This window comes from Lissotriton vulgaris, chromosome 4_1 (genome assembly GCF_964263255.1).
Source record: "Lissotriton vulgaris chromosome 4_1, aLisVul1.2, whole genome shotgun sequence".
Lineage (NCBI taxonomy): Eukaryota > Metazoa > Chordata > Amphibia > Caudata > Salamandridae > Lissotriton > Lissotriton vulgaris.
In genome coordinates, this window is record NC_141691.1 from 650240752 (window position 1) to 650252933 (window position 12182).

General features: G+C 44.0%; 1 protein-coding gene across 2 annotated transcripts in view; it reads right to left on the reverse strand.

Annotated features, from left to right (window-relative positions):
- ADCY1 (adenylate cyclase 1) overlaps window positions 1-12182 on the reverse strand; it is a 1293742-nt gene that overhangs the window by 222514 nt on the left and 1059046 nt on the right. For both annotated transcript variants that reach the window (XM_086966836.1, XM_086966835.1), the window contains one exon: window positions 2424-2508. In XM_086966836.1, the coding sequence (XP_086822962.1) occupies window positions 2424-2508 (85 nt within the window). The remainder of the gene's footprint in view (window positions 1-2423; window positions 2509-12182) is intronic.

Genomic DNA, 12182 nt, shown 5'->3' on the forward strand with positions numbered 1-12182 from the left:
CTGCGGCGATTTTTATCGCTTAGGAGCTTTGCTATTATCAAGGTTTATCTCCTAAGTGATAAAAATCGGCCGAATTGCATGAATATCGCTGAAAAGTCAGCGATATTCATGCATTACCGAGCTAATGCTCTTAGCCATGTTATCCACCTACCATTGGATAACATGGCTAAGAACTGCTCAGGGCAGGTGTTAGCTTTTGGAGATATTCGCGCTTAGCGCGAATATCTCCAAAAGTTGGTAATAGGAGATAGCAATGTTAGCGACTGTTTCCAGTCGCTAACATCTTGGCACGCCCACTTTGCATGTCATTAGTGATAAATATCACTGACATGCAAAGCGGGGCCAAGATGGTCGCTATCTCCTACTAGCTTTCCCTAACTGGTGGTAGCGACAGCTAGGTAATAGGGAGATAATTTTATCTCCGCTTTCTTGGCTTTTAAAGCCAAAAAAGCGGAGATAAACCCCCTTGATAATATGCCCCACATCACCTTTAAATAAGTTGAGTTAGTTGTGTCTTTGAACACAACAGATAAAGTAGCAGCACTTTGATGTCGAAATTCACTGTTGGTTTAACTCAGCACATCCTGTGTGTGTATGTGTGTGCAGTAATGTAATCTTGTTCCCAAGTAGAGATATGTTTTGTATTATAAGGTGTTTTCCACACAAGTGTTTGTTATATTCAAGCATGCAAGTATTAAGGAAAGTGTATACATGTTATCTGTGATATTGTTAAGGATAACATCATTTATTATCAAAGCATAAACTTAAATTGATAAACAGGAGAATTAAAGAAAGGCAAACAAGTTTTAAAAAATGGTGTTAAGGTAAAATGCAGGCTGTTGAGAATAGAAATCTCTTAAATGTGGTACAGTGGTTTTACCCTAAATTGAGTGCTTGAAAATTGGATGACATTTAAGTCTATGGAGGCCTTTTCTTTGCCAGGTGGAAAAGTTAGGTGACACCCGCCAAATGCAAGTGAATAGGCAGGTATGGGTACAAAAAAAAGCAGTGCTGTGCAACAGCAATCCCTATGTGAATGATAGCTGACCACCTTATGTTTCTGAGATGCCGCTTTTGGTCAGAATGTATTATATGCATAGAAATGATAAAATAGTGAACTAGTACTCCCAAAGTTGTGTGCCACATATCTCTAACTAATTGGCCTTCTCCTGCTGCATACCTTTGTCAACACTGCTTCATAACTTGGCCCCAAGTTGCATCTCCAAATTTGTGTTTTGATTGAAAATATAATTTGCCCTATTCCCAAATATATTAGTAGTGAACCTGTATAAATACACCTACATGAGTGAAAACATAGGGGCATATATTTACAAGAATCTGATGGAGTGCGGGTTAGCTCCAAAATTGGTAACGCTGCTCTTTGTCACTTTAGAAATGCTAGGATGCACTGTATTTACAATAATACAGCACACCCCGTCGTTTCTCCATGCGCTGGCACTAAATTTAGCTGCCTAATGCCAATACAGGCACCCGTGCACCATAGTGCAAGGAAGCCTACGTTGAGGAAATGATTGTCTATGTGCAGGAAGGTCTCCTTTTCTGCACATAAACAATTCAGAATTACAATTTGCAACTCCTATGTGTTGCGCAGCACACATTGAAGTTGCAAATAGACATTTTTTTAAAATGATTGTTTATTTGCAGTAAGGCACCTTCCTCCACATAAACAATCATTCATGGCAATTTACTGTTTCTATGTGTGATGCACAATGCAGCACACATAGGAACAGCACAAACGAGGAGAGATTTCTCCTCGTTTCACCATGTTAAACCCATTTAAGCTTACCTGGAATGTCTTTGTGACTTTCTTGCAGGTGTAAATGGTTGACGTTTTGGCCAAAAACATACGTTTACAGGCCATGAGTACCTTTTTGAATAGAGCCCTGCATTTTATTCCAAAACCACCATCAGCTTGTGAACATTTCAATTTACAAGCCTTGAAGTTTGGTGCTGCAGAAACCCAATTGTGATCAAGACCTTCAGAAGTGAGGCTCAATGATTAGAGCGGCAGACCCTGAAGCAGAGGTCTAGCCCAGGACCAGGGTTCAATTCCCCGCCTTGCCGGGTCTTGGGCTCAAAATTCCACGGACCTGATAATTCTAGCCTCGGTGCCTATTCCAATCATGGAGTCCCACTCTGCAACTCTGGGCAATAGCTTGCTTAATCTCCACAACGGCCCCCACAATGCTAAGGATGCCTGGCCTCCACCTTGGGGGTGCCCAGGAGTGGACGCCTCACAGGGAAAGCCAGGATGGGTTCCACAGCGGTATTCGTTCAAGCGCCTTGAGACCCTTGCGGGTGAGTAGTGCGCTATACAAGTATCAATTTACATTTCAATTAATATTATTTTATCAAATCGAAGCATAGGTTAAAAGACTGAAGGATGGGCGTACATCACTTACCTGCACTCGTGTGACATGTAGGTACATAATACAAGCCACAAGGAAGCACATGCAGAACACCAGGAGGACGAGGACTATGGTACTCCTAGAAGAGAAAGAAATGCAAATGCTGGTAAGTGAGATATATATACTACTGCTCCATCAGTCCTTTCACGAGTTTGAAAAGACATAACGTTTATCTTCTTATCACTGCCTCTTTGGTCGCCTGTGCATGTCTGCTATTTGTCAGGTCATTATTAAACATGATACTTCATTAGATGAAAAAATGTCATACGTCAATCATGGCCAAGTACACATCAACGAGAATTGAATCAGGCATTTTTTATTCCTTGTCAAGTAAATTACATTGGCTGATTCACTATCAGGGCGCTGTCCTTGTACCAATGAATTACCGCCCCTACAGCTGTTTGCTTAGAGGTAATTTTGTATTAATCGGAGATAAGAAAAAGGGCACGCTCAGGCGTCACTGACACTATAAAAAGTCAATTTTGTATACAAATGGGGATTTTATGTTTTTGAGAAATAGACTTACATTCTTTTTGAACTTAAAAGAAATAGACTTACACATTAAGTAATACTCCTGTACCTCCCTCTGTGTGTATCTAGTTCACATAATGTATTCAAGGCTGGGGTTGGCATTCTGCCACTGGCATTTGCCTGGCACACTGGAGGCTAAGGGCTGCTGCTTTCACAACTGGATGGGCTGCCATGACGCAGGTATACCATGATTGCCCTCATGCTAGTCATGGCCTCCAGCAGTGTGAGCTTTTGTGGACATTTTTGCCATGGCTTTTTTGGGCGCTCGTTCTGTTCTGAATGTAGTACTGAATTTAAATTAAAAGTGAGAGATGGAGAAGTAAATTGGTGTATTTTTGGCTGTGTTTTAGCCCTATGGGCACACCTGGAAATCTTGGGATCTTTGATGTTTGCTATCAAGTAAGGATTTGCTGCAACGTGTTGGAGAAAACATAATCATGGATGCATATTGTGTTGGGCATAACATTGCTAGCTTGATAAACTAGCATTGGCAAAGATAAAAAAGGTCTGGCTTTTAAGTGCTAACACATGCAAACAAAGGCGTCCACACGTTCTATTTGAGCTCATAAGAGCTATCCTTATTGGTCTTATCGATGCTTGTTTTAACAATTCCGCTGGGGACAAAGAAAAAACATATCACTTGATGAAAGACAGGCATTTTATGTTGGTGTTAATAAAGGAGCAACCAACGTTTTACACCAAGCTTTATATTAATTCAGGTTTTTAGAACTTTTGAAAACGAGCTCTATGCAAAGCGCTTAATTTGCAATGAGATCTCATGTGTGAGTTCATATTTGAAACACCATTTTATTGCTCGGTTTAAACAGTTTTTGGACAGAAAGCATGACAATTATTACCTGGCAACCAAAGATTCATTAAACATCCTTGTAATAGTCAAGTTGTAATGTATATACATAATTGTATAGCAGTCCAAAATAGCTATGGATTCCCCAGTGTTTTGATGGTACACATACACATGTAAACAATTTATTGTTCAGTGTGGTATTCTTAGATGTTGAAGGCGAAAAGAATGGCGGGTGTACATGACCGAATTCGTAGGTTATTGAATTGTCTGTGCAGAAAGGTTTTTCTTTCCTTCAGAAAGGCAGGACAAATGCAGATAATATGAATTGCTGTTTGACTTTGACTCCTGCAAAGTCTGCATGTTTCCTTTGCTCGTTCGCAGCCACTTAGGTGTGTATTTCCTCATGGGAAGATCCCCGAACCTTAATGCCACAAACTTGCTCTTCATGAAACTTTCGAAGGTGAATGCTAGATAAGCCGAGGCCTTTTTTTCACCATAACCCTAATTACCATGCAGGCGTGAGTTCACCTGGCCAGTGTGGTTGTATCATATAACCATGGCTTTTATTAGTGGCATTTTTAAAAACGGATTATCGGCCAGATTCATGAAGCTCAATTGCGCTCGCAAAGGGCCAGATTCTGAGAATCTGGCCCTTTGCGAGCGCAATTTTTGCATTTGGGATTCATCATCCCAAATGCAAAAATCGGTAATTGCGAATTCGCTAAATTGCGAGGAATTACATTTAAGGAATCTATATTTGAGATTCCTTAAATGCAATTCATTAACCATTTTAAAATTGCGAAATTGCAATTTCGGGCCGCTATTTACCGCGAGGTCAAACCTCGTGGTAAATAGCGAAAACTTAGAAAAAAGCTTTTAAATGCATTTTTCTAAGTTGCATGTTGCACACACACATGTCCTTTGGACATGTGTGTGCGCAACACCAATGTAGATTACATTTCAGGGGTGCTACAGGGTGTTCCTTTGGACACCCCTAGCACCCTTGAAATCGCATCCTTATTTGCGATTAGCAAATTGCTAATCGCAAATAAGGAATAACTCCCCATTCATTCCTATGGGCTTTAGGCCCATAGGAATGAATGGGGAGTTATTCCTTATTTGCGATTAGCAATTTGCTAATCGCAAATAAGGAATGTATAGGAATCGCAATTTATTTTGCGATTCCTACATGAATCCCGTTTTGCGAGTCTGTAATAGCGATTCCTTATTATTCGCTATTACAGACCCGCAAAACATGCCGATGATGAATCGGGCTGTAAGACACATGAAGGTTCCAAATTTCTCTTGCTGACAATGGTTCCTGGCCCTCCTCTAACCAAAGCCCAAAAGCCATTTGGTTGCCTGTCGTGTTATTTTTCTACAGAATAGGTTGTGTAAGCTATCTTTCTTGGCAGCACGCTGCTAATGGCATAATTTAAAAAAAGACCTCCTCCTTGCCAGCGATTTTTTTACCAGCTGAAATTCAACTTGAACTTTTTTGTATTAAAAATGTGTCTTTAGTTATAAGAGATTGTATGGGCTAATTTCCAAATGTACTCTTGATGAAGTAAACGGGAATGCATTGAACTGAGTGTATAGATGAGGACAGGTGAAGCTAATCTTACAGAATGAGTTCTCAGATAGCAGCAGAAAAGTGTATACATTATAAGGTTGACAAGAATTACTAGTAATATGCCTTTTATAAACTGGATCCCTTTGTCCATAACTAGCTAAACAGGGCCACTTTCTCTGATGCAAAAACTCCCTCACCTCCGTGTTGGCTAACTTCACGAACTGCAACTCCAGCCAACGTGTGCTGTAATCCACCAATACCAAACCATACCTATTGTGTTCATTCAAAACATACATCGGTCCAATTATGTCCAATTCCAGCTTGAACTAAGGTTCATCTGGAACAGGTATGGCTTCAAATGGACTGGGAAAACCCACCTTAGTCTTATCCCATACCTCACAAGCCACTCAATCTCAGACCCCACGCTGTATTCTCGGTCACCAAACTTCCCCTCTAATTTTCTTCTTTATCGTTCTCACACCCACGTGTCCTTCATGAGCCAAAGCCAAAAGCTTCAACTGCATTTTCAATGGCACCACCAATACATCTGTCCTTCTCATCAGCCTATCCTTTATACTCAACTCCAGAAACACTTACTTAAAGGAATTTAGGGCCATATTATCAAGAAAGGGCGAAACATTATCGCCGCTTTTATCAGCAGGAAACTGACGCTAAAGCGGCAATAATGGGCTTGATAATATGCCCTTGTGAATTCCCATAGAAGCCCAGGTTCTGGTATTTACCTGGGCTTCTGTGGGAATTCACAAGGGCATATTATCAAGCCGATTATCGCCTCTTTAGCTGCAGTTTCCTGCCGATAAAAGCGGCACTAATGTATCACCCTTTCTTGATAATATAGCCCTTACTTCTGCACCAGGATCTTTGGGAATCCATCCCTTGCCCAACATACCAGCCACCTCTTGCATTACCTCATCTTCTAAAACAGCCCCTTTCCATTTGTCCTCCGATATGCAACTGAAACCAGGCTCTTCCAACAATGCCACCATGAAATCTTCCACCTACTCAACATTCATCTCCTAATTCTTGAGTGGTACCTGGACAAACAGTCCACAAAGAAATCTTTTGCAGCAGAGATGTATTCCAACCTAAACTGGAACGCCGTCTTGGCTATGGGGTGAGTGACTTTGATAGGCCCCCTTGTGGTAAATACATTTATCAATGGCTTGCAGTCCATTCGGGTAGCAAATGCAGAACCCCACAAGTAGTTTCTGAAACGGTCCCCCCCCACCAGCAGGCCAAATCTTCCCGCTCGATTACTGAGCACGTAGATCCCACTCCCTGCAATGCTCTTGAAGTGAAATCTAGTACTTCCCTCCTGTCCTCTCTTTTTTGTAACAGAACAGTCCCCAACCTATTCTGACTCACACCAGTCACCACAATTGAAGGGTCACTTGTGTCAGAAGGCTGGAGAGGAATGACATACCTCAATTCACGTTTGACCTATTGAAACTCATGTTTCTCATCTGCAGACCAGACAACTTCCATTATTTTCATGAAAACCCTCATGTTATGTGTCTTTCCACTGCATTTAGGAATGAACTGAGCATAAAACTCCAACAACCCAATAAATGAATTTAATGGAGTCTTATTCTGTGGCACAGGAAATTCCTTGATGGCCCTACCTAAACCCCCGTTCGGTTCCACACCTCAAGCTGACAAATTGTGGGCCAAATAATCAACACTATTGTTAGACCTAGCTTACATTGGTGTGATTACCCCTGACTTTTTGCTTTCTAATGCTTTGGGCACTTTGCCATTGCTGATCAGTGTCAAAGTACAAGTGTTCCCTATGTAAAATCTAATGGTAATTTCTTGGCCATGATTGGTACGTTTGCCTTACTAGTAAAGTCCCTAGTGATGTGCACTGTGTGTGACAGGGCTAGTAGTGCAAGGCACACGGAGAAGGGAACTCAGGCCTGCAGTGTGGGCCTGTGCACAGAATGCTAAGTTAGCATGTTGTCCTGACAAGTGCAACCACTTGTCAGGCCTGACTTTCCCTTTTACATACACATGTGGGCACCCCTGTGGTAGGTCCCAGGTAATCCCTGGCCAGTGTGCAGTGAGGGTAACAGGCAGGATATATGCTGAGGTGTGCATTATGTCCTGACAGTGAAAAACACTCCATTTCGTTTTTCACTGCTGAAAGGCCATCCTGCCCGAAGAACAGAATGGGGGAGGCTGGGTGTTGTCTTTGTTATCCTAGTTTCCTGTCAGTTTAAAATGGAGAGGGGAAGTTTAGTACTCACAGCGTCATAACACATCTTTCTGTGAAGGTGGTTTTGTCACTGTATGTTCAGAACCCACTCTTTTAGAAAAGTGGCTGAGTTTTGTGCTCTAAGTATTTCTGTGTGTCTTTGCTGAAATGTGGATTGTCTGTCTGGATCTGAAAAGTGAGTGGAGCTGGGAGAGTTCTTGACCCAGGGAGGGGTTGAGATGGCACTAGGCTGACCTGCATCTGGAGAGTAGGGGGAGGAGTAGTCCGGGAGGTGAAAAGGCCTGAAACCAATTGACCCATCTCCTGCTGAATGATTAAGGATCCAGACCACAGTATCAAAGGGAGAGAGGTGACACGGGTAAGGGAAACTCTCTGAACTGATTTAGAGAGTGGTCAGGGACCCTTGAACACAAACAAACTTCAAAGACAGTAAGGGGTATAACTATGAGAGCTGAGACCCCTGAATATTGGAATGAAACAGAAATGGTTTGAGACTGATAAGGCTTGGACCCATTCTGTGGTCAAGAGGAACCTCTGCTAAAGAGGGAGCAACTGAAGAGACAGCTGTGGAAAGACCAATCCTTGCTTTGTGATCTGGGGCTTGTCTGCATTTTGCTGATCTAACTAAGGGAGAGGCTGTTGGGACTGTGCTTGGAGGCGCTGGGTCCCCCTGCTTGAAGAAAACAGTGCTTTGTGTCTTGTAACCCCAAGGGCCCGAGGTGAACTGGCACCCTGTTTGGAAATACAGGATCATAAAAGTTCTCAGAGAAGTCCCAAGCAACGAGATGTGCATGTGCTTTTGCAGCTTGAGACCCTCAGAAGTTGTGCCTTGTGATCGCGGGAACGCAGGATTAAGCTGAGTCTCGGACGCGCTGGGTGCAGGTTGTGGTGCAGGCAAAGGCGTTGGTAAGGAGTGCCTGGTCATGGTGTGCATGGGGAGACGAAATAAGACTCAGGCGCGCTGGGTGCGTGTCGTGTTGCAGTTCAGGGCGTTGGTGAGGAGCACCTGGTCGTAGTGTTCACCAAAAGAAGAAGTGAGTCTCAGACACGCAGCGTGCGTGTCAGGGTGCAGCCAGGGCATTGGTGAAGAGCGCCTGGACATCACGTACACTGAAAGAAGAAGTGAGTCTCGGACGCACAGGGTACGTGCCATGGTGCAGCCAGGGCATTGGTGAGGAGTGCCTGGTCGTGTGCCATTGTGTGCACCAGGAGAAGAGGTAAGACTCCGACAAGCGGAGTGCGTGTCCTGGTGCAGCCAGGGTGCTGATGAGGAGCACCAGGACATAGTGTGCACCGGGAGAAGAGGAGACTTCAACATGCAGGGTGCGTAACTAGGTGCAAGCAGTGGCGCTGGTGAAGAGCGGCAGGTCATTGTGAGCACCAGAGAAGAGGCAAGTCTCGGACTCACAGTATGCGTGTTGAGGTGCAACCTGAGGCACTGGTGAGGAGTGCCTGGGTCGGGTGTGCATAAGCATGGGCGGAAAATCCGTTTCGCTCGCGGATTTTGCGGATTTTCGGTAAATTCGCAATCCGCGAGATTCGCGAATCTCCCGCAAAATCCGCAAATCCGCGAGCAGCGGATTTTGCTCGCACTGCTCGCACTGTTCGCGTGAGTTCGCGGCTTCCCAGTACAACTTCGCGCCCCGCGAATAAGTGCAAAATTGCAGAAATACGATCTTAGCAAAACTGAAACTACTTACCAGGTTCAAAAGTTCAGGCTCATCATTAGTAGCCATTTCCTGTAGTGCTTCCTGAGGGGCCCCTCCAGAGTTCAGTTGCCAGTTGCAACTATTATGTGACCCTGCTCTGAACCTCAGAATAGTTACACATATGCCACAAAGGTCCTGAATTACAGCTAAGGGAGACAAGCAGGAGCCAGGCTGGAGGTTCAAATCCATTAATCAGCCCCTAATTCATTATTGTCAGTTGGGGCAGGGCAGGTGTTGTAACTAATTTTGCAACAATGAAAGCACTTAGCAAGTTCAAAAGATCACTAATCAGGAAGCACTAAGGAAGCAGGTGCCAGCTAAAAAAATATTCTGTGACACATTAATCAGCCCCAAATTAATTCAGGTCACTTGAGGCAGGGAAGGTGTGCTTGCGTTGCCACAATAATGTACACTGACTGGACAACCAGAGGGTGCTGTGATGAAACAGAGGGTGGCATGGGTGGGCCAGAGGGTGGCATGAGTAGTCAGAGAGTGGCAGTGGTGACAGAGAGTGGCAGTGATGAAGAAGAGTGTCCCAAACAGGCTGGACACGTAGAAACAACAAGTTTGCGAAACTTGCGACCCGACAGGTAAGTTCGCAATTTGCGACATTGTACAAAACCCTCGCGAACTGGCAGAAACCCGCGCAAACACACAAAAAAAAATCCGCAAATTCGCGAGAATTCGCGGATTTTGCGGATTGCGAGTTCGCAAATCCGCAAAATTCGCGAACGCGAGATTCGCAAAATTCGCCCATGCTTAGGTGTGCACCATATTTGAAGTAAGGTCTCCACAGTGCTGAGGGCGGGTCTCAGTGTTCACTGAGACGGCTGGAAGGAGGTCCAAGTCATTTGGGTCCTTGAAGGAAAACAGCAGTGGCCCGGACCGGCAGCACCAGAGGAGCTGAGCCGCAGGCCCGAGCTTGTCGCAGCCTGTGAAGAAGTACTGGATCAAGGCCCAAGTCACCGACATCCAAGAGGAGAGTGGGGTAGCTCCCCCCCAGGTAATGTGGGTCACCATCTAGTGTGGGCCCAGAGGGGCACTCTCTCAGCCTACTTCTTCTGTCAGCTGCGCGAGCCGGCTGCATTGGCTTGGATCTCGACCGTGCTGACCCAAGGAGGGCCTGTATTGGGGCCGGAGTGGGAAGCAGTACTTTTGTGTCATCATTGATCCATAATGGGGGCACTGTAACAGAGTACCTAAACTGTCGTATTACACTTTGCATTATTGCTGCTAACCAACTATCGAACTGTCGTACAACGCTTGATCTCATTTGTGCCTGATGAACTACATGCTTGGTGCACTACGCACTGAGTTATTTTTCCCTTTCAGAGTACATGGTTGTAACGTGACGTATTGCATTATTTCTTCATCACCCAGTATCTGATTTTTCCCTGGCGCAGTGAATTATTTTTTCATTGGACAGTACAGGATTGTTGCTTGATGCATTGCTTTGTTTCTTCCTTGTACAGGGCATGCTGGTAATGATACACATTGCATTATTCCTTCTATTGCAAAGTCCATGACTGTGGCACTACGTAACACATTGTTTCTCTGTTGCACAGTACCAGAGAATATCGTTAAGCATTGCAGTATTTGTTTTCTTTTGCAACGTGTTTCTAGCAATACAACTGGCCTAACCTTTTGGAACTGGTTAGAAGGGAGCTTAACTGTTGGTTAGAAGTGGTGGTTGGGATTAGAACCTACCAACCCACTGGAAAGAATACTACCCATTCTTGTATGTTGATATTGTAGTGTGTGGTCATATCGTATAACCTCTTATATAAAGTTTACACTCATTTTATAAAAATTCGTGTGGATTCTAATTGTGGTGACATCATTGGGTTACTGTGAGCGTGTTTGCACATACTACACCTTGAAGATGAGCCTGGCTGCTCGTGCCAAGCTACTAAGGGGGTGAGCAGGGCTATCTCAGACGGTGTTCTTACTTAGCCTAACATTGAAGCGAGGGGTCAGGGACTCCGGCCACCAGCATTTGGTGGCGGTGGTAAGGGATAAGGACCCCCACTTCCAACAAACATCCACAGCAAACCTGCACTTTACAGCTTCAAAGTAAACCCCCTTTCTGTTAAGATGGACAACACTCTGGCTAACGTCTTGTCTTGGCTCCCAATGTTTTTCCCATACACCAAGAGGTCGTCCTAGAAACATCTTGCATGCAGAATCCCCTTGAGCACAGCTTCCATAATTCTCTGGAAAACTGCTGAGGCTGACATCAAAACAAATGGCATTCTTTTGAATCTATAAGCACCAGACGGAGTTATGGATAATATCAAACAGCAGATTTCCTTCTGCAAAGTGATCTGGTTGTAGGCAGATAACATGTTCTACGTGGTAAAATCTTTAGCTCCCTTCAGTGAACCTGACATCTCAGTAATGTTGGGTATGGGATGTCTCTCCACCCACATTCTATCATTCAAATCCCTGAAATATAAACACATTTGGAAGGTACTATTTGCTTTCCTAGCAACACCACTGGGGACAACTACTTTGAGCTGCCAACTCCAGATTCATATCTTTCCTCCTGGTCAAAGATACTTGTCTGAGTATATGAACCACATGCTGGACTTCCTCCTTCAAAATTATGCGTTGTGAAAAGCCCTTGATCCTACCGAAACTTTTGCTAAAAACATCAGGAAACAATGTTTGCGAAGTCCTAAATCAACTACCCATACTGATTGTCACTTGCCCTTAAGCAACACTTGCTCTGAGCTGATTAGGATACAAAATGATGCATAAACGAATTTGCTCAAACCCTCCAAGTAAACAAGATCCATATTTTGTTACTTAAACCAGGGCAGCAATACTGTGACCTTTAAAATTCAAAACATTGTCAAATTTCCTAAAAACCTACATTGTCTTTCCCCCATAGGCAATG